Genomic DNA, 22,323 nt, shown 5'->3' with positions numbered 1-22,323 from the left:
GCTCAGATACGATTACCGGAAGTCTCCAGCTACGTCTCTCAGATACGACTACCGGAAGTCTCCAGATACGTCTGTCAGTCACGTGACCCGTCGCAGGTTGACTCGGACTCGGTACGTGTTTGCCGTCAGCCCTGTGCGGAGTTCATTGACGACGACCCTTCAGAGCGGCCGAGGTGAGTGCATAATCATAATAAAAATGAGTCAATATACGCAGAAATATTCTGGGTAGTTGTTACATTTAGAAACGTGAGCGGCGTAGTTCAAGCTACTGAGCGTTTTAAACGGAATGTCTGCCAAGCTAATGCTAACACTGGCCGCCTCGCGACTTGTTAGCTTTTACAAACGTTAGTTGGACGGACAATAGATTACAATTTTATAGTTGCACACAGCACGCATATTGCTTTCCGATCACGTCCAAATTGGTGGCGTTTCACTACGTTGACTTACGCGTTGATAGCCTTATCCACCGTTAGCGGGCCTTTCCTTTTTTGGCCCACTCCTAGCAAAGCACGCAGGCAGTCATTGATTGACATGAGCAGACTTCAGAACTCCAGCCTCACTGGAACACGACACTCACATTTATAGTAATGTCCACTTGTAATTTTTGTGAAACCCCGCAGGTCGAATAGCAAAAATTAGCATTGGCAAGTAATGGACGCCCCCCATCATCCAGTAGTTTTCTTACTCATTAATATACCACACATTTTTATGCCAAAACACTATTATTGCCAATATTATTTCGAATTCATTATACGTTACTTTTACGATTAAATGGCATATTGGTTATGTGATTTAAACATGTTGCCCTTTTGCTACCTTGACAAATACCAGTTTTACTCCAGTTTTACAGTTTTAAGTAAAGTACATTTACAATATGTTTAAAAAAGGGCAATATCTATGTTAAAAAATGTTTTGTTATAGTTTGTCTAGCTTGCAGATTTTCACCTATTGAGGGTTTGGATCATACACCCTACAATAATCCAATAATCGGAGGTTCACTATAAATGTTTTGTAAACAAGCCGATTTCTTTAGTCGGGCACTTTTATTATACCTGAAAGTAAGCAGCTAGTCATTGCCAGCTGATCAGTTGTGAACTTCCACCATTGTTAGCAATCCACCACATCAACACCACAAGGCACCTCACCTGCCTGTTAGACCTCGACTGGAATCTTCCATCACACTGCCTTTTGCTGTCATGTCTGCAGCTGTCACATTAGGTTAGCTTCTAGAATATCAAAGCCCTAGAACACAGGTGTCAAACTCAAGGCCCGGGGGCCACATCCGGCCCGTGACGTAATTTTAAGTGGCCCACGAATGCAAATCATGTGTTGACATGACATGGTTTTTTTTTTCAAATTGTTATCACTTTTTACACTACATATGAGATATTGCAAGCATTTGTTACCAATCCCTCCTTTAAAATGAATTGAAAAATAGTTGAATAAACTATTTACTGGCTTGTGATTTCAAAAATAGTCATCCATCGTATTGCTGTGTATATTTGTTAATATAAGTTGATCATACATTTATATGGGTTCACAGTCGTATGGGTTCCCTCAGAGGGACACCAAAACTATGATGTGGCCCGCGACAAAAATTAGTTTGACACCCCTGCCCTAGAAGGAGCAGGGAGTTTGGGTTGCGTCTTTGAGTGTGACAGAAACACACATAGGCACAAATAAAAAAAAAATTTTATCTGATAGTTTTCATTATTTTACAGGAAGATTTGTGAAAATAGGTGAAAATAGAATTTGCAAATGGACTGAACTTGCATGTCAGATTCAGATCCATCTATATTTACATTTTTGTCCTGATACTCTCTCTAGAAAATGTGGGATGGACCAGGGCAAGGACCGAGGGGAAGACCTCCATTTAGGTAAATAAATTGCTCTTTGGTATTTTTCACAAATGTGGGCAGTTACTTAGGTTTTGCTTTTGTAATTTTGAGCATGGTGCCTGACTGCTCTGTATTATGGAGTCTTATGTGACACTGAAGCAAAGGGGTCCTTGGCTTATGAATGAATGAATGTTTATTTGAAAATGAAGGGGGAAAAAACAAAATTACAATAACAATGAAATAAAGTATAAGATAAGATAAGATAAGAATGCCTTTATTGATCCCATGAAAAACAACAACAAGCAATAATTAGCCAAAGCACACCTAAAAAAAAGTCTTCAATGCTCAAAATGGAGTGGGGGGAGTTCTAGACTTAAAGAATGTCAAGGCTGAATGATTTATCATTTTGGGACCAAAATCGCGATCACAGACAACGCGATTTCAACATTGTCAAACCTGCATTTTTTCCAAAGGACTGTTATCCCCCACGCTCATCAATCAGCGGCATGCTACTGTGGACCGGTCGCACTACTGAGCGCCAAAGTGCCGCTGGCGTAAAAAGAAAAAAATAAGCGTTGCGTCCATGTCATGTTCCCACTGTCACTCATACTCCCGAAAGCCATGTATTTTGCGGCTGCTTGGCAGAGCTAGCTGCTAAGTTACCTTGTTTGCTCCGCAGCAGCGCGGACTTTATTTATATTTTATATAAGTCCGTGTGCAGCAGCAGCAAGGAGCTGCGTGATCCTGATCCTCTCCTCCGTGGTAAGAAATAAACTACCCCACTAAAAATGTGTGCTTTCACCAAGCAGGCGAACGCAGAGTTGCTATGCATGCTAAATGCGAGTCAGGAAATACCCAAAGATAAGTGCTTAGGTGTTCAGTAGACTTCTCACAGAAGTGTGGCTAAAATCGCGTTTCCTACGGAGAGACAGCAGCTATGTACAGAAAACATGTATTACAATGAATACGTATCTATACATAAAATAAGGCAACGTCTAAATTAGCAATTTAGCAGACGCTCGAATACCGGAAGATGCTAACGGGTGACGTCAGCCATGAACGAAGCGATCAATGTCAAAATTATAAATACTTACAGTATCTATCAGCGATGTTATTTGCTTATGTTTTTACTATTTTGTACCCCAGAATACTGAGTTTTGAGATCTACAAAGTAATAGGTCTCAAATTTATTTAATCCAGCTTTGCAAAGGGACTTTTGTTTTTGTTAAATAGAGCAGCATTTTTACATGAAAGTGCACATTTTGAATGAAAAGAATCTGAGAGAATGAATATGATACTTTCTGACCCTTTTAACAGGAAATATTTACCTTTTCACATTTAAATAATACAATCAGAAATATTCCCATTATGATTTTTACACTTTTACTTTCCCCACCAAAGTATTCAATTAATACCAATCACCAACGAATACCAACAGGCCTTCGCCTAAGTGCACGCATAACGTTGTCTAGTGGAATGGAATGTGGCTTTGAGGGACATCTGACAGGGGTAGAAGTCCTTGTGACCAAGGATGTCTCTAGCCCAGACGACCTGGTCCTTGAAGTGATAAACCATAGATGGAGAAGATCAGAACCAACATTTTTGATTAGACATATCTGTCAGGACAAAACTATATATGTTAGTGTTGCATCTTCGACAGCGGCAATTAAAATGGTAGTACACTCAACTTGTATTACATTTTACAGCTTGTACCAAGATTCCTGAAATATATATAAATAATGGTGCTACTTGATGTAAATTGTAGGCCATACTGTGGCCTTACATTTTTTTGTTGTAAATGTTTAGTCCATTTTAAAATGGAACCAAAAACTATACAATATGAAGAGTTGCACTTAATACTATGAACATACCTATAAAAACAAAAATACTTGTTAATATTTTACTCTTTTTGGGCACCAAAGCTTTCTTTAATGTAGAAGGTATTGAAATCAGTTAAATCAGTGAAAATAAATGAATAAAATCATTAAAGATTAGGAGGAACATATATAGTTTTTTAGCACATCGTTGGAATCCTCGTACTGTCAATGACAACTTTACAGGATGTTAAAAAACGCCTGCTTGTTTTAGTTCACAGGCATCACTTCGTTCAAGTTGTATTATACGTTATATTGCTATTGCACACTCACATTAACGTAATACTACCTAAAAAAATGCATTAAATCGCAATTTAACGCAGGCATTGATTAAGATAGTACAAACATAGAGCCGGCGGCAGCCGAGTACTTCCAAGGTCTGCGATCATTTGAAGCCCCCATCGTGAAAAAAGACCTTGAAAACGTCACAAAAGCAAACCTTTGCCCAACAGTATCTTCACAAAACTTGAAGGTGGCCTTCTCACTATGTTGGAGGCGTGTTACTGTTATGCTAAGCATGAGCACTTGTTGCTGCAGTTGGCTTGACTTCTTTGTGAAAGACACTGCATTACCCACAATGAGTCTGTTTATGTCATGAATGACTCCGATTACCACTACTCTGCATGTACATCACAGACAGCCATACAGCCAGCGGGACAAGCGGGACATGAGGCAGTTTTAAGAGAAAACCAAAGTGCCAAATATATAAATACATAAACATGGGGTCCCAGCAGGCCCCGCAGCTGGGGAGATCTGCGGCATGGACCTGGCGCACATCCAGACTGTCGGGCGGCGGGGAAAGAGCGCAACTCCGCCAACCGACCTTCACCGCCTGCCAGACCCCAGCCGGGCTGCCGGATGGCTGCCCCAATGGCGGGGAAAGTCTGCGTGCCGTGCACACCTATTTCCTCTTGGTCTTTCTGCATTTGTGTTCGGCAGCTTCTTCTACGTAGGAAACTAGGCATTGAAATTTACCACCAACATTTTATAATCGGAATGATTCTAGGGATGTTAATCCCGTTTCCACTGGATTCTCAATGCCCAACCCTGTTCGTAACTAAGTGTACCTTTTTGTGCTGCTTCACAACATATTCTTACGGAGTATTATCTAATTGTGCACCAGTCAAAACCCATTATGCCATTACTTTCAGAAACCGAGGACCTCCGTATTAGAGTTGAATGATGCACCCCTTTTAGTAATCGGATTTTGTTGATGTTCTCTCATGTGGCAAAATAAGCATTTCCGCAGAATGAGTCTTCCAAATATGAACAAACGTGTGATGTTTAGATAGTTGCAAATGTAAATGCAGCATTAACGTATGGAGTATCTCGATTGAAATATGCCACCTTCTCTGCTGAAATAACACAAATGAGCACATTAAAAACAACCACTATAAATCTTAACGAAAGACAGACAGTTAAGCATGGTCTAAACATACTACGTTGGAGGTATTTAGAGGTATATCCACTAAAATATTTGCAGAGAATGTACCCCCCACCGAGACCCCCCCCAAAACAACCCCCCACCCGCAAAAAAAGCATTACATTGCATTACATCGGATTTGGACATTTTGACCTGTAAATCCAGCCAGAGATTGTTGCAGTTGCCCAATTAATACTGATCAACTTTATTACAGAGGTAATCACCGGCAAGAAATGTATGGTGGAAGAGATCATCCGATGCCTGATGTCTGGGCTAGAGATGGGATGAATATGGGACCCATGGGCCATATGGGTCCTATGGATCTACCACCGATGAACATGAGAAGAATGGAAGGTCCACCAATATGGGGACAGGGCATGAGTCCACGTGAAATGCATGGTAGAGGTCAGGATAGATATTTCAGATCTGGCCCAGATCCAGATTTAAAATTCCGAGTCCCGTTTGATGGTAATTTAAGAGACAATTTGATGAATTCACCGGGGTTCTCCGGATTTGATATGGGAGGCAGAGATGGGCCAACATGGGGACAAAACAACAGATATACGGACATGAGGGACAGGGACATGTTTCGTGATATGCCTCACCTCAATAATCCCAACATGGATGGGAGGAGAGGGTTTCCCATGGACAGAACAATGCAGAACAATGACATGCGGCCGTCAATGGGCATTGATGATAACAGCCGCTTTAACATGGACATGCCTCCTCATGAAAGGAGGATGATGGATATAGATAGAAGAGGAGGACCGCCTTTTAATCCAAGAGGTGGATTTGAGTCGGATATGGATTTCAGAAATCGCCCTGGTGCACCGTCTGAATTTCAAGGCAGGGAGCGCTCTCCTTTAAGATTTGGAAATGATGCCCCTCCAATGGACAGGGCGAGAGCTGGCGTGCCTGCCGGTGCCAACGGGTCACAAAGATCCGACTTCAAGGGACCAGAAGACCAGCCCAGAAGTAGTAAGGGTCCAGAATCGAGTGGTAACCCCCTCATGGACTATAGGAGCAGCGAAGAGATGACACTTGCAGAGGAATGGAAGAGCCGACAAAATGATAAACGCCATCTCTCAGGCGAAGCAGTTGAAGGTACTTCTGATCCCACTTACCCAGCAGGTTTTAGGAGAGAGGCGACCAGTCGAGATCCACCAGCATTTGTTGAGAGGGATAGACTGCCTATTGACTTTCCAGGGCAAGATGCCCGCTTCCAATGCGGTGATCACTTCACTGAAATGGATCGCCCTCCGCTTGGTAGAAACTCTCCACAAGAAAGAACTCCTGCCACTCCAGTAAGAGGAAATGAGAGTAATCACTGGCTCGCAGAAAGAGATTCAGAACAGATTCAGAATAGATCAAAACTTGGTGAAAAGTACCACAAGAACCAGCCAACCCATGAAATCGTGGAGCAAAATGATAGTTTTACAGGACTTGAAGATATTACACGCAGTGAAGGACAGACTAGGGGTAAGATGGCAGAACTGGAAGATTTTCAAAGCAAGGATCAGGACTACAGAGACATCGATTACAGGACTGCTTCTGGAAGGATGTTTGAGTACAAACAGAGGGATCTTCAGGCAACATCTCTAATTGAGGAGTCCAAACCAGCCGTGCATCCACAATTCAGTGCATCTGGTTCTAAGGTAAGTCTGTTTTTATTCATTAAAATTAGGGATGCTCCGATCGATGGGGCACCGATCATGACCGGCCGATTTTCGCGAAAAATTACGTGATGGGAATATTCGATAAACGCTGTTTATTGCCGATCAAAACATCCGATCACCCGCAGCTCATGCTTGGCTGCCGCGAGACGAAATGGCAAAAAAGTCGATTTTTTTTTTTTTTTAAACATGCGACGACGTCCCTCCGTCCAAAAGCATCATTTGCGCCGCCCTGCACACAACAGCGCCCTCCCGCGCGAGCTACATTGACTCCAATTGAAACGCGCCGCCAGAAAGGCTCCTTAGCTCAGCCGCGCCTCCGCTGTGAGCAGAGGGAAGGGACACAACACAAGGCTGCTACGCATGAGCTGCGGGTGATCAGATGTTTTGATCGGCAATAAAAGGCTTTAATGGAATATTCCGACCACCGCAGTTGGTGTGAACATAGCATTGTCTGCTGTGTGTGTGGAGTCTTGTAATACTGTATATGCCATGAAAATGTACCTTGCGCGGGGAGCATGCCCAAAAGTTTCAACACAACAAACTTAATCCGACATTTGAAGAACAAGCAATTGGGAGACGAAGGTGAGTTTACGAGGCTCACTGCATTGAATAAAGTCAAGGCGGACACATCACAGTACAAGTGGCATTATTGCCACTTCTTTGCATTGTTCCAATTCTATTGCATTGTAGGTCACTTGTGGGCAACAGACCCACTATATCATTTTATAATTCACAAAAAGATTAACAGTGACTTTTTTCTCATTGACAAATGCACAAGATAGTTTGTCTATGCACAAGACAAAGTTCCTGAGTCGTTTCAATTTAGGAACTCATTGAATAGTTTATTCAAGTGAAGCCTGCATGTGACTATTTTTTCTACTTTGATTATATTCTGAACCATGCAATGTTTAGGTGGCATGTTATTTATTTGCCTTTTTGCATGATTAAGTCTTTTGAGACTGCTGATTATTTTGATCTGTTAAAAACTGTGTTACTAAAAGCTGGTAAATTTAAGTTTTTCAGTTATCTTTGTGACTGAGTAATTGTTGTATTGTGCCAGCAACGGTTTTGTATTTCTTCATGCTTTTGAAAATGTATATAGATTTTTGTCAAAATTACGGCAATAATATGGCTGGATTTTTTTCAGATAATATTGCATAATAGCAGTCACTATAAATAAATGGAAAAATATACAGATATTCCATGTGATCGGAATCGGTATCGGCCGATCTCACTCATGCATGATCGGTATCTGTATCGGTGTCATAAAACCTGATCTGAACATCCCTAATTAAAATGAATAGACGACTCATCAACTATCAGTTCCACACTCGTCAGAATTCTAGATCAATTTTTCTCATCCCTCATGCTTGTATTTTGGTCATAACGTATTTTGTTGGACATTTCTATAAAAAGGATCAGGATTACAGGAGCGCGTCAGTGGAGGGCAAAGTGTCCACAACAGTATCCATAATTGGCATTCCAAAGACTGCTACGATGGAGCAGGTACTCAAACACACTCATCCATTTTTTTATTTATTGATTTTTACCATACTGGAAACCACCTGTGGTGAGGTGCTAGAGCATTTTTCCTTATGTTTGTGGTTACAGATTCTTGGTGCCTTTACAATGCCAGATGGGGTGTCACAACCGGGGATGAAGATTAAAAACGTTGTCCCAGGTAAAGACTGTGAACCCGTGGATCTGTTTGGGGCACTCGATCGCTCAAATGTCCCTCGATTTTACGCTCTTACGACGTTCGCACGAGTCCTTATTTATTCTTCCTGGTTGCTTTCGTTGTCTTTGGCCTGTGTGATCCTTGCGGGGCGGGGGGTCTGTAAAGCCCATTATTGCATCATTTGCCATGTCTGGGGATGTTGGGCCATTGCCAGCAATTGCAGAACTCACTGTCAAACTTGAGTGGGAGTGATTCGTGTGTGTGTGTGTGTGTCCTTCAAAGACATTTATGTAGGTCCTTGTGTCAGACCTTTGATTCGATTGTTTTTGTCGGCATACTCAATACTGTTTAGGGATATTTTCTGTGGTTTGCCCATATGTTAGAAAAAGAAATTATCCCAAATACCACATTTCTCTGTAGCCATGGTAAACGCCACACATGTGGTCACCGCTATTGGAATATCTCTTTTGAAGGTGGTAAGGCTTTAATCAAAGCTTTTCCTACCAAAGACTCTTGTCAGAAGACGGACTAGCATAAAACCCATAAACATGCAGTGTTCCAGAGAAAGGTAGAGTATTTTAGCGGATATCTAAAGTTCCCTTGCAGAGGATTGTTCATTCATTTCGATATGTTAACGCACTGCTGTCATGTGTTATAGCGGGCTTACTGTGGTTACTGGAACTGACTAACAAAAACCCATCTGTATTTCAAATGCTGTCCCCAGGTTACAGCTACGATACGGCCTATGTGGAGTTTTTAAACCTCGAGGATGCAGTCCGCTTCATGGAGTCCAACAAGGTGGCCTATCCTCGTCACTCGACCAAGGCCGCCTCTCCCAACAGGATTACGAGGGGTCGAGAGGGCAATTAGTAGATTGGGGAGGGAGTGGGGCATGCTTTACTAGGTCTTGGACCAAAGAGATTGAGGAAATCGTCATTGTTTTTCTCTAAACCCCAACAAATGTCAGAGAACATTTTTATTCCAAAAATCCATCCATCCATTCATCAATTTTCTTCGGGGTTTGGTTGTGGGCACAGCAGCTTTAGCCCGGAAGCCCAGACTTCCTTGTCCCCAGCCACTTTGTCTAGCTTCTGGGGTAATCCCAAAACAAAGTCTCTCCACCTTGTCCTAGGTCGTGCCCGGGGGCCTTCACCTGGTGCAACGTGCCAGGAATGGTCTTATGCCTAAATATTTGTTATAATGCTGACTGTTATGAATGCCGACCCTATTTTCCCAAAGTTATGGTCCCTAGCAAGGTGAAGCATTACTGCTAGGGCCTCTATAAAGTTACTATTTAGCTCATGTAATTGAGGACTCTGCTAAGCCGCAAAATTCTTAACGGGTCAGAATAAAAGAAACTCAGTGTTTTAGTGGTTGAACAAACTTGTTGACATATTGACTTTACGACTGCGCAATGACAATTTTAACTTAAAGTCAACAGTGAATCAATTTTGGGGCAATAACGACATGAACTCTTACCTGATGTGAGCAGGAAGTTAGTGGGCACTACAAACTAGCGGTGATGCCTCAAGTGTGTGGAACAATTTTGGTAAAAATTAGACCGGTAGCATGGTCACATGCAAAATATGAGTGTATATTCTCAAATATATTGAGCACAAGTGCTACGAATGCCAATCTGAGAAAGCATCTGCTAATGCTAGCTGTCAGCGAATTCACCAAACGCCCTCCTGTAACAAATGGAAAGACAGACAAACTATAGAGACAAGCAGTGGTTGGTCATTCACCTCTTGATTGTGAAAATGGACGTTTAATGTTGCCAACAACTAGTTATGTCTGCAGAGACATGGCAAGCTTTTTCTCTTTCCCATCGCCCTACAGTTGCAAATGAGGACAATAAGAAAAGTGAGTGAGTGAGCCTGTTCGGTGAAAGCACACACAGTGGTTTGACAGTTGAAAAAAAAAATATCAATGACATTGATTAATTAACGTCAACTCGACTATCATCATTTTAGCATCAATCCTTAATGTCTTTGCTGTGGTGCGGCCTCTGTTGACAGTTGTCCCTTGTTTGAACAATTGAGAAGCACACTTATTGTCCATGCAATTAAACTCTTGTATGTGGGAATGATGTTTCAGTAGAGGATATTTGGAAAATGTTCTGACCTAAGATGACTAGTTTTAGGAACGGTAAAACATTGTGGAACCACAAGCTGGTTCAATGATGCTTTGGGTTTTTCATAATGGATCTTTTTGAATGTTCATGATGAGGCCTTGAGACTTGGCGATGAACCTCTTTGAAAAATGATCTTAAAATAGCTATTTATTTTTCTTGTGTCCGTGGTTCTCACAGGTGTTTTCCTGAAGTGATTTTGCAAACGTGTGTTTCAGGGTGAAATCTCTCGGCGTTTTTTTAAGGGATTACCATCCAAATCTTAAATATCAGGCATTGATGGTGTACATAGATTACACACACACACACACGCACACTCCCATATACACACACACACACAAAAAAAATCTGGTCAAATGTGAAATATTCCCAGAAGTGGCTGGTGACTCTTGTTTCTCTTGTGTTCAGTTTCTGATTCGCTTTTGTGTAATCTTTTCATTATTTCTCACCGGATTTGTAATTTCTGATGGAAATGGTCAAACTCTGTGGAACTTGGCCTCTTTTGTTGTTCAGCTTCTTTTCAGTCAATTGAACATGGTGTCACATGGAATGCGCTGGCTGGGACATGCTGTCCTATCGAAGACAAGTGGGGGAACCACATGAATGGATTGACTAATTCCTGATTATTTGGTGCTGCCATTTTTCCAACCTTTTTATTTTGTCCTTGTGTTCAGCACAAAAAAAAAGAGAGCTTAATTTGTAGTGTCATTTTAATTCAAGATCCAAATGTTAACTTCAGACAATAGACTGTACGATATGGTGTGGCTTTCTATGTATAAATTCATCCTTTGAATGTTGTGTACTGGCCCTAGTTTTTTAAATTTATCTGGAAACTTGTGAAATGTTAGGTTATTTTTTTCAAAGTATGCATGTATTCCTGAGAGTTTAGCAGGGCTTTGGAAATGGCATTTTGGTAGTATCGTGTGGCCTGAATGCTCAAGTGGGAGTCGGATGAATTATTGGTAGAGCTGATCACCATGCTGAATATGCGGAACAAACTTCCAGTTTCTGTCTTTGAATCTTTGGTCTCTCTATGATGAGAGTCTGCCTTTGAGGTTTTAGACTGATGATCAGATGAAATGTGCAATATGAAGAGGGCAGCTTGAGGGCTGTGTTGGCATTGTCTCAGTTGTCTGGCATATCATGTCAAGATTGCTCATTTGACTAAAACAGTTTGGGGTTCGTTTAACACGACGACAATCAATACATGCAACCTTCGCTAGTAGCAACCACAATACCGTAGTTTACGCGAGGGGGGCTTATTGTCGTTTCAAAGATTGGTACGTACTGGTTCTTGGATCAGTGTACCACTTTAGGTGCCCCTTACACAGTGCTTTTTGGGTGTCACTGGTCTTATTTTAGGCATTATCGACCCTTTTAAAGGCTCATTTTGATTGCGTTTGTGTGCTCTTGTTGCAGGGTTCCCTCAAGGTTGGCACTAGAACAGTTTCCATTAGCTACTCTCATCCAGATGACAGTGAAGAAAGTGTTAATGTAAGTACCGTAAAAGTGGAATTTGTCATTTACAATAGCTAGATTATAGATGGTGATTCTTTTATTTTTGTGAACAAGAAATCCCATTGCACCTTGCCTCCACCCAATCAGCCGTCAGAAGAATTTGAGTCCGGCCCAAACGGGTCCTCGCCTAAAGGCCCCGCGGAGCCGCTGCCTTCCACCCACTGGCAGCGCAACTCTGACCTTACCCCAGAGGCCTGGCAGCAGCAGGTGGACCAACAGTTTCAGCAGCAGGAAAGCGAGACGCAAGCAGAGTCTTGGGGCAACCAAAATACCCCTCATCACAATTACCATCAGTCCATATCAGTGTTTAAGGACAGTAAAAGTATGTGCACTTGTCTCCCAGCTGTAAAGCATTGTAATAGTCTCTTATTCAGTGTAATAATTGCATTCTCCTTGCATCCCCAAACAGCCATGATCATAAAAAATATAAAGCCCACCACAACAGTAGAGGCCATTCTCAAAGCCTTGGATCCATTTGCTTATCTGGATGAGAGAAACGTTCGTCTGATCAAGGCCAAGACACCCGGAGCAAAGTGCTTTTGCTTTGTTGACATGGATTCCCATGAGGTGCCTTATGTAAAATAGGCATACATTACGTATGGCCTCATGTTTAATCTACAATGTGTGTAGCAAGTCTTCTTTTGTTTTGTAGCAAGTGACACGCTTGGTGGACCTACTCGTCACCAAGCCCAATCCCCTTTATATTGACGGAGTAAGAGTGTATGCGGAGGTTGCAAAACCCCTAAAGAACCAGAGGTGAGTCATCGGGTCATATTTTGTGATTCATCACCATCCACTATTTCTTATGCTAAATGGGTTTTCACCTCATTTGTTATCTGCCTTGTTGTAGTTTCAGAAGAGAGTTTGATAAACCAAACAGCTTTACTCCAGGCTGTCATCCCGCTGGCAGCACGATGGAGGTCAGTTGTGTTCTTATTTTTGGCAATGGAAATAATCAGACCTGTCAGGTGATTGTTTCCTCTGTTGTTACAGCAGCAGCAGTTTTATCCCCAACCTCAACCCTTCATGCAGCCACCCCCTGGAAGGCAAGGTGGGGCGTCTTAACTTACTCACACAGTTGTCTTGTTACCTGCGTCAAGGTGATTCTCAGTAGCCTCGAACGTGAATTCACTTAAAATAGTGCTCTTTTGTATTTAGCCCGTTTGCCCACTGGCAGCAGTAATCCACCTCTGTCGGCAGACATTAGCCAGGTAAGTGTAGTAGTTGCTTTATGTTACAATTCTCTAAAAGATACCGGTAGATTTCTTGTAACACCTCATCTCATAGGGAGCTGACTATAATGCCAGTCAAGATGTGGACTCGTCCTACCAGGCGACTGCAGCTCATGCTTCTGACGATACCGCAGCCACCGTCAATCAATCGAGTGGTAAGAACATTTGTAGCACATTGAAAATTGGCTTCTAACAGTGTAAACAGTGTTCAGCCAACATACAGTTGCTAGCACAGAGGTGTGGAATTACCAAACGGTGCTGTAACGTTTCATGAGTGGCAAGTCTCTGCCACTGTTTTTGCCTCAATTCAAAACATGAATTGCTGTTGTGTGATATGGCGATGTCGCAAAGTACAGCCCATCAAAAGCACAGAGGCTTTCACATACAGTATAGGTGAAAAATGTATTTCCGGGTTTAAGACAGCCAGACATAAACAACAACAGTAAAAAAGTAACAGTATGGTGGTAACTGAGCGTGATTTCTTGTGCCACTTGACAACATATTCCCACACCGTTATGCAAACCGATTTATTGCACATTGTACATAACCTGGTAACGCATGTTGAGACCATCATAAACGGAAATGTAGGTTAGTGATGGTCTATGGCGCTTTGCGACCTAGCTGCAAACTTAGGCCTGAACGATTATGGAAAGTAATCTAATTGCAATTATTTTCCCCAAAATTTTGATTGCGATATGAGTTACGATTTTTTTTTTTTTCAAGGTCCTTTTTAATATATTTTTCAACTATTGATCAGTCTTACAACAAACAATATTAGATCTGTTATACATTATTGGATACTGAGGGAAAGGCAAATGAAGCATTAATTAATATGAAAGACAGTTAACTACTACAATTAGAGGTATACACTTACTAAAGATTTTGATGTACAGTTTGGTAAGTGTTCACCACGACAACATAATTCTGTCACACAGGTGTGGTGGAAACATAAGTATAATGATACATTACTGTAAAGGCACAAACTCAAGTGCAGATTACAATAATGTAAACAAATGAGTAGCTTTGCCAGTTGCGACATAATAACTTTGTTTCATGACTGATGATGTAAACATTGACTGCACTTCTTTATCACCCAATTTCTTATATAGACTGATAAACAATAATCCAGTGGCTCTGTACCACTTGCTACACGCCACTTCACTTTATGAAACGTGATATGTAAACATGGACTGCACTTCTTAAATTACTCACTGAACATATCATATAGACAGATAAATAAGTCAAATATGCATGTATAACATTAGTTTACCCAATCTCCAGTTATAACATCACACATGCCAACCAGTAGGAAAAGGAAGATAATGCCTACTTGTGATGTCACATCAAGCGCCAGCGGGCATTACCACTCGGCGACGTCTCATCTTTAAACATCTTTTTGTCCGTCTTTTGGTTTGAAACATACGGCCAAATTCATCCTCTTCATACTTGACCGCTTGACCACTTTTCACAGATGCGTTTTCATTTGTTGTTGTGCTCAAGTAGCCGCACACTATCATGTCTGTATGTGTGTGCGCTCAAACTTCAAGATATGGAAGCCCAGAAGGTGGTTTCCGGAAGTTCACATAACACTCCAGCGTCGTCGCGACCAAATGCTTACACTGGTGACCACAATCGAGACTTCTCATCCGCAGCCATTCTGTCCGTGGTCCAGTCGATGACGTAACTGGTTCCGTCCGCCTCATGTGACTTGATTAACAGACCAAGTCATTGTGTTGAATAACTGCATTAGGACATAAAAAGGCCATTATGAAAAGAAAGGAACTTTATAAAATAAAAAAACATTTTATTCATTTTATAAAATCTTGAAAAAAAAGTTATTTTATGAAAACCTGAAGTGTAGAGCGAACTTGAAGGTAGATTCAGAATCAACGCAAAAAAAATCACCTAGAAAGGTTTACTGGCATCTCTGATTTAAAAAAAAAAATTAAAAAAAAAAACTTTGTAAACCAGTGTAATATGATCCAAAAATGAATTTAATTTGCAAGTAACTGGTTAACACAAAAACATGACTTGAGGTGTAATGTAATTCAAGCATTTTGTATTCCCATATTCAATTCTGTTTACTGTACAGCAGAGTGTTGCTGAAATAATTGAGTAGAATTTTGTACAAAAGGTTATGCTTGTTCATCACTGAAAAAAAATGTCTTTGTCATGATCCCCTCAGATGCAGAGACGCAAGATACGTCTAGTTACTTGTACGATGCCACATCAGGTTTCTACTATGACCCTGAGACCACCCTGTACTATGACCCTGGCTCGAGAGTGAGTATGCAAGACAACATGGTAGAGATTAGAGCTGGGCGATATGACTGAAAAGTATATCACGATATAAGTGTTTCATATTGGTCAAAATCGATATATATTGAATTTTTTTTTCTTTTTTTAAACTACTGAAAATAATGACCCGAAGAAAAATACATTTAGGTGATTTTATTTTAACATAATACTTAGTCTTTAATAAGAGTCCAATGTAACTATGCAAGAGTGAAATAAACTGGTTGATATAAAGATTAGATAAACTTTAAAGATAATGTGCTTAGGGCTGAGAGGTATTTTTGAAAAACTGTCACAATCTAAGTATTTCATATCGGTCAATATTGATAATTATTGATTTTGTTTGAAACCTTTTCTTTAAGTAACACTTAACTGCTTTTGTGTACATCGTTATGTAGTGTAATGTGCAGTTTGTCCTCCACCAGTGCATTGTAAATGCTTATTTGCATTAGGTCTACCCCAAAGCAGTTGTTGACACGCATATATTAATTAGCCTTCATTCAATGTTCATCCAATGTAAGTGAACGAATACTCTCATGCAGTGCATGCATTATCGTTGACCAACCGTCTTAGGTCTACTTTTGTCTTTTTAGCGGACTCATTATTGCCATATTCCATTCATATTTTACTTGCTTGATTTTACCTTGAGTGCGATGCCGGTGTCGGATAAAGCTAACTACTGCTAGCATGTCAAAGACAAGAACTCCTCAACTTGTACACCACGGCTCCATCCGTGGGTGTTTAATAGGGTTATCGTGCATAATATAATTGAATTGTAAGAGTTGTACTGGGTCGAGTGGTCATTTATTTGAGCGAAGTTACGGCGGTCGCTCGCTGGACGCGAGCGTAGCACATGGCCGCCAGGCCCGCGAGCATACTCTGTTGAGTTAACGTCTTCTTCATGGGTTTAATTGCTTCATCTTCATTGGTTTAAACACTTCCTCTTCCTGTTTGGAGGTGGAAGCCCGCTGCCATGTCAATCGCGATACATATTGATTGATCGAATTATCGGCCCAGCCCTGGTAGAGCTGCACTAATGTTTTTGTGTATGAGTAGCCTACTTACATTTGAGTACTTGCCGATACCAAGTACAGTCAACCCCGCCTATCGCAGTTCAGCGTTGGCGGATGTGTATATTTTTTTTCCTTCAATAATTTGCCCGTGGAGTTTTTTGCCCATTTAGCAGGACATAAGTTGTAGTCAGCTTTGGTGTTGTGAACCGTGTTTAACTTAACGTATCTCTACACATCTGACATTGTTCCACCTGCCTGCTGTAGGTGTTGTATTATTGGCGTATGTTCACGAGGATGAGTGCAAACCTACAGTATCTGCATTGATACAGATACTGGTATCAATCAAATCTCACAACCGCATATCATACCCTAACTTCTTTGTTTGTCTGCAGTACTTCTACAATGCTCAGAACCAAGAGTACCTGTACTGGGACACGGCAACAGAAGCATATGTCCCCGTACCAGGTGGCAACCAGGGGCACCAGCCGGTGATCATGACAGCTGAGGATCAAGCCATTCTCTCCAACCCGGCGGCTGACGCTCCTCTGGACATGAAGAAACCCTCAGAGCCTCCACTGCCCACCACGCAACCGCCCGTTTCTGCCGACAACCAGGAAACTCCGTCTCCTGAGAAGAAAGACGATGACGACTCGCCAAGAAAGGACGAGAAACCAAGAAGTCTTGCTGCTGTCAAGGTTGATTATAAAATCAATGCTTTAAAAATGTATATGTATAAAAGAATGAGTGACTTGATTCATGTTTGTTCTTGTTCAGATCATGAAGGATATGGAGCGCTGGGCCAAGATACAGAACCGGCAAAAGGAGTGCGTGCGTTCCCCATCGCCGTTGCTGAGAGGAGGCATGGACGATGACAGGAAGCAATCCAAGTCTGCTGATGCAGGGTTTGCAGTGTTTGAGAGGAAGGTCAGGAGAACGCGCATCCGCCGAGCATTACGTCTCGTTATTTTCAAGTCATTCATGTAGTTGTACGCCCACACAGAATTCGGGCAGTGAGGATCTCTTCAAGAAGCCTATTGCTCCAGCTAAAAAAGATGAAAAGCCAAAGGTAAGGACGTTAGAGGTTGACTGACCCCGTTCATCACGGGATTCACATTACATACTCAGTTATAGAAAGGGCTGCAGCTAATGTAAATTTGACAATCCATTAACCTGTCGATTATTTTGTCGATGAATCGTGTTGTGTTGCGTGTCGTCAGCGACCAATGGGCTCCTTGGGCATGCTGGCGTCAGACTACGCAGCCGGAAGCGACGAGGAGGTGGAGGAGGACAAGGAGGAGGTGGCACGCAGTGGCCAGGTCAGCAAAGCGCCGTCCAACGACCGAGAGGACAAGCTGACGGACTGGAAGAAGATGGCCTGCTTACTGTGCAGGAGACAGTTCCCCAATAAGGATGCGCTCATCCGCCACCAGCAGCTGTCGGACCTGCACAAAGTACAGCACTGCCTGTTAGCACTGCTAACACTGTCCCCGGTGTAGTCTTCTTTTAACGCTCGTTTGTACTCTCAGCAAAACATGGAGATCCATTTAAAGATCAAGAAGTCCAAGAAAGAGCTGGAGGCGTTGGAGAACCAGGAAAAAGAAGTGAGTGAAGTGAAGCAGGGGCTTGTGGAATTTGGAAATTCGCTCAGTGCATACTTCAGTTTTCATGTTACTCTAATTTCTCCATCAGTGAGAATGTGACGAGGGATGGATATCGTTCAGATTTTAACAATACTACTACTGCTTAGCAATCCGGTACTTTAACGGTACGAGTTTGTTGAAAAAATCACCAACACAAATATTTGAATTAACACTGCTTTATTGTGTGTGTATCCAGTGCTTCCCCTCTACTTTGCAGTTCAGGTATTCCGGCTTCACTCTATCGCAGGTTTTCATTAGTGACCATAACTTACAACTATTGCAGTTTTATCTCGCTATTTTGCAGGCTTTCTTGTTATTTTACTTCCATTTAAATTGGACCACTCAAGAAATGTTGATTTTATTTGAGGGGAAATTTGTTTTACAAAAGCCGAAACTATCAACATGAGGGGCACGTTCGGAAATTCACTTTAACACACGTGCCTCTGAGAGCGTGTGTGTTCGGAAAGGCAGAGCGCACTCCCCTCTCAATTTCCAAACGCAGCCTGATGTTCTAAACACGGGGTCACCAACGTGGTGCCTTTTGAGGACCACATGAGTTGCCCACAGGGCTGTTCTAAAAATAGCTCATCAGTGATAGGACATCGTGTTTTTCCAGCAATGTTGTCAAAGTGATAATTTAAAAACACTGGCAGAGATATATGAATATGAAGTGTTGCGCATGGTATTTTTGTTTCCTAATTATTGTGAGAAATCAATAACACGATCAGTATCTTCACAAAAATTCATATTATTAATAATAACTTGCTAATATTAGGTAATTTGAGCTATTTCATTATTTCACAGTGGATAAAATTGGCACTAATAAGCACCCAAGAAGTAGCTCTCGCTTCCCAAAAAGTAGTTGACCCCTGTTCTAAACCAATCACCAGCTCGTGATTGAACTGATTCCATCTGGACTGTCTGGCGCGCATCGAGTTGGAGCGCCTAGAACGCGCATTGGCACTCATTTTTTGGTGCACTCTGAATAACCAAATTACATATTTGAACACACGCTAACTATAATTTGTGAATACAGCCTATAATCAGCATGTCGGTATTTATTCTTCATTTTGCATTTAAAAACTTACATTTATGAATTGTAACAAGCATTTAGAAGGGTGTGTACCCTGTGATGGGGTTTGTAAAGCTTAACAGAGGTGTAAATACTGAGCGAATTTCGCCTACTGGGGTAGGTGGGTACGTTTTGAAACATGGCCCCGCGATAAACGATACCGTTAGTATTGGGGCTTGGTAACCATCCCTCAGTGTGACTGGGAATGGTTGTTTTTCAATGCATGCCTTCGATTGGCTAACGACCAGATAAGGCTGTTGTTAATGTCTCCTAAACGTTCCCCATGCAGCTGAGCACCAGGGAAGTTGTCAGGTCACCAGACCAAAAAAGGAGAAAACACCATCACCACCAACAGCCGCCACAGCATCATAACACATGGGCTGGCGGATCCAGGTACGGCTCAACGCAACCTTCAACCTTCATTAGGTTGTTCATTAGTGACTGTTTGGAAAACGTTCTCTCATTCCCTACCACTTAATCACTATAATTGTTTTATACAATGGACTATGTCGTGCCCTCATCAGTGAAATGGAAAATAGTTTTTTTAAAACACTCTTCGGACGTGCTTTTAACAATAACCGATGTTTTTAGTGAAACAACCCATGTTCGACTGATGATTACTGGTATTCAAGAACGATCTAGAAACTACGGTTATAACAAAAAAAAAGATTTGAATTGGAAAACAGGTTTTGATTTGAAGAGCAGAATCAAATTGTTGCATCCTTGAATGGTGTCGCACCCCATGTATATGGAGATATGTATCAAATTGTCATTTATGAGAGATGTACACCATAAATTGATTAATTTGTTTGACGCAGATGATTTGTTGTTTCTCTGAATTTAATTAACTTAGTTTGATAGATGGTTTGGTCTTTGGAGAGCTTTTACATGTTGTTGCATATTAATAAACATGGCAAAAGCTTACAGCCGTACCATATCGAATCAAATCGTGATCCCTGTGAATGAAATTGAATTGTAACAATTTAAAATCGTTACATCCTTGAATCAAGTTGTACACATGTATCGAGAATCCTTTTAAGTCTAGTCATTCGTTTGGTAGGTTTGGAGCTTCTATTGTTAGAGAACACAATATTCTGTGGATCTTGAAAGAGCAGTCAAAAAGGTTGAAACCAGCTGCCAATAATGGGAACCCTCCTTTGAAAATGGCTAACAGTGAAAAAAGAGTTATGACACTGTTTTGAATTATAGTGTGTATATTAAAAAAAAGAAAGCATCTCATTTTTTTTTTTTTTTTGCCCTTAGGGAGACAAATAAAGTCAGTGACAGACCTGGTTTGGGCTCAGAACCTCCACCCGTAAGTGTGCTGCCTTATTTCTCCGCCATTACTTTAATTTCCCGCACTATTTCTCCTTGTTTACACTCATTTTTAATCCATTTCCACAGAGACGCCAAAAGAAAGAGCATGTCGCTTGGGACCACGCCACCTACAAACAAGCAGTGCGCAAGGCCATGTTTGCACGCTTTAAGGAACTGGAGTGACCTCACCCGAGACCCTCTCTCGCCCCCTCGCGTCTGTCCGTCACACATTGTGGACACATGCCGCTAAAAAACATTGTGTTCATGTGGCTATGTTTCTTGAACTTGTAATTAGAAAAAACCCACACAGACTCACGGTTAAAGTTTGTTTTAAAGCTTCAACTTTTTTATTTCCTTTCCTATTTTTTTGTGTATGGATGTAGTATTATATGCATTTTTTTTCTACATAAAAAAAAAAAAAAAAAAAAAACACTATCAGAACATTTGTGACAGACCAGTCCATCTATTGAGTGGTTGCTTTGGGGACAGATTTGAGTGAGGGAACAGGTGAGAGGAAGTGACGTTTTCCCTATGTTACGAGACTGAGGGCCGGACTAAATCACTCCCTTCAGGATTTCGCGGGCATTTTTTATGATTGTTGCGGTCGAAAATGCCTGAATTCGTGGGCAATTTTCCTAAAAGTTGCAATAAAAGTACAATAAAATGACAAAAAAGCAGATAGACGGATGGCGAAAGGGTACCCCGGCTATAGGCGGTAGGGCGATAAACTGCAAATTTTTACTAAAATGCCCACCTCTGATTTTCACGACAATTTAGTTGAAATATGTACAAATCATTAAGCACTGCATCACATTAGTTACTTGATTGCTATCACTAATGCTGCAGTAAAGTAATAATTTCAAAAATATTTGTGCAAAATACCAATATCAAAACAATTCAATGAAAATCAGTAAGTACGTAAGTAACTGAGCCTCTGACCTTGTGGTGCATAACAAAGCAAAGTGGACCTCCACGATTTGCAGGGGATAGCAGGTGGGTCAGACCACAAATAGTGACAAGCAGTGAATAATTGATGCTCATTATAAGCACCATACTTTTTTCTTTTAAAAAAAAAAGTGTGCGCTGAATTGGAAAAAATATTGCAAATTAGTTGTGGTTTCAGTGAATAGCACAGAGGCTAGGTTCTCTGAATTGGGTAGGTTAAATGCAAATATTCAAGTTGTCCGCTGTATTAGTATAGTCGGCCCAATGTGAACCGATATAGAAAAGAGCATCAGTGTCAAATGGAGGAGGTTCTGTCACGTTACGGGGCTGCTTTGATGCATCTGTTACGTGGTCTCGAATATGTGCCAGGCACAATGACATCTCAAGACAATCATTCTGGTCCTGCTCTGTTACATCCAGCACAGGCGGTTTTGGCTCTAAATGAAAACAATCCTGCTATTTTCACTCGGGGGAGACATAAGAGTTAGAATCCTACAAGACTAAGTGAGTCCTGAAGTACAGTACTGTTGTACACTCACCTCACCACTAGCTGGCAGCATGATCCAATACTTGGTATCTGGGCCCATTTTTATCTTTAATATTCTACAAGAGAAATACAATTTTTGTGGAGAGGAGGTGTGGGGGTCTGATGCAGCAATCGAACAAATGCT

At 41.4% G+C, this 22,323-nt stretch overlaps 1 protein-coding gene across 2 annotated transcripts; it reads left to right on the top strand.

Moving 5' to 3' along the window:
- The first annotated feature begins 45 nt into the window (after positions 1-45).
- On the top strand, positions 46-21,049 carry rbm6 (RNA binding motif protein 6). Of its 2 annotated transcripts, none has more exons than XM_086040222.1 (23): positions 46-173; positions 1,828-1,877; positions 5,350-6,790; positions 8,228-8,317; positions 8,423-8,492; positions 9,214-9,287; positions 12,040-12,114; positions 12,226-12,460; positions 12,548-12,705; positions 12,791-12,894; positions 12,989-13,058; positions 13,132-13,189; positions 13,297-13,349; positions 13,426-13,525; positions 15,556-15,653; positions 17,071-17,373; positions 17,453-17,602; positions 17,679-17,744; positions 17,896-18,129; positions 18,205-18,279; positions 19,680-19,783; positions 20,654-20,705; positions 20,795-21,049. In XM_086040222.1, exons 2-23 carry the CDS (start codon positions 1,831-1,833, stop codon positions 20,888-20,890), a joined length of 3,753 nt encoding a protein of 1,250 aa, XP_085896348.1. In that variant the 5' UTR covers positions 46-173; positions 1,828-1,830; the 3' UTR covers positions 20,891-21,049. The 2 variants fall into 2 exon arrangements, with proteins under 2 accessions (XP_085896348.1, XP_085896347.1); XM_086040221.1 differs by having other exon boundaries at positions 12,193-12,460.
- The last annotated feature ends 1,274 nt before the right edge of the window (positions 21,050-22,323 follow it).

The sequence above is a fragment of the Filicampus tigris genome, chromosome 9, assembly GCF_054856515.1.
Source record: "Filicampus tigris isolate MCC_2025a chromosome 9, RoL_Ftig_1.0, whole genome shotgun sequence".
Classification (NCBI taxonomy): domain Eukaryota; kingdom Metazoa; phylum Chordata; class Actinopteri; order Syngnathiformes; family Syngnathidae; genus Filicampus; species Filicampus tigris.
Note: the sequence above shows the minus strand (reverse complement) of the source record. Positions and strands in the feature narration are given on the sequence as shown.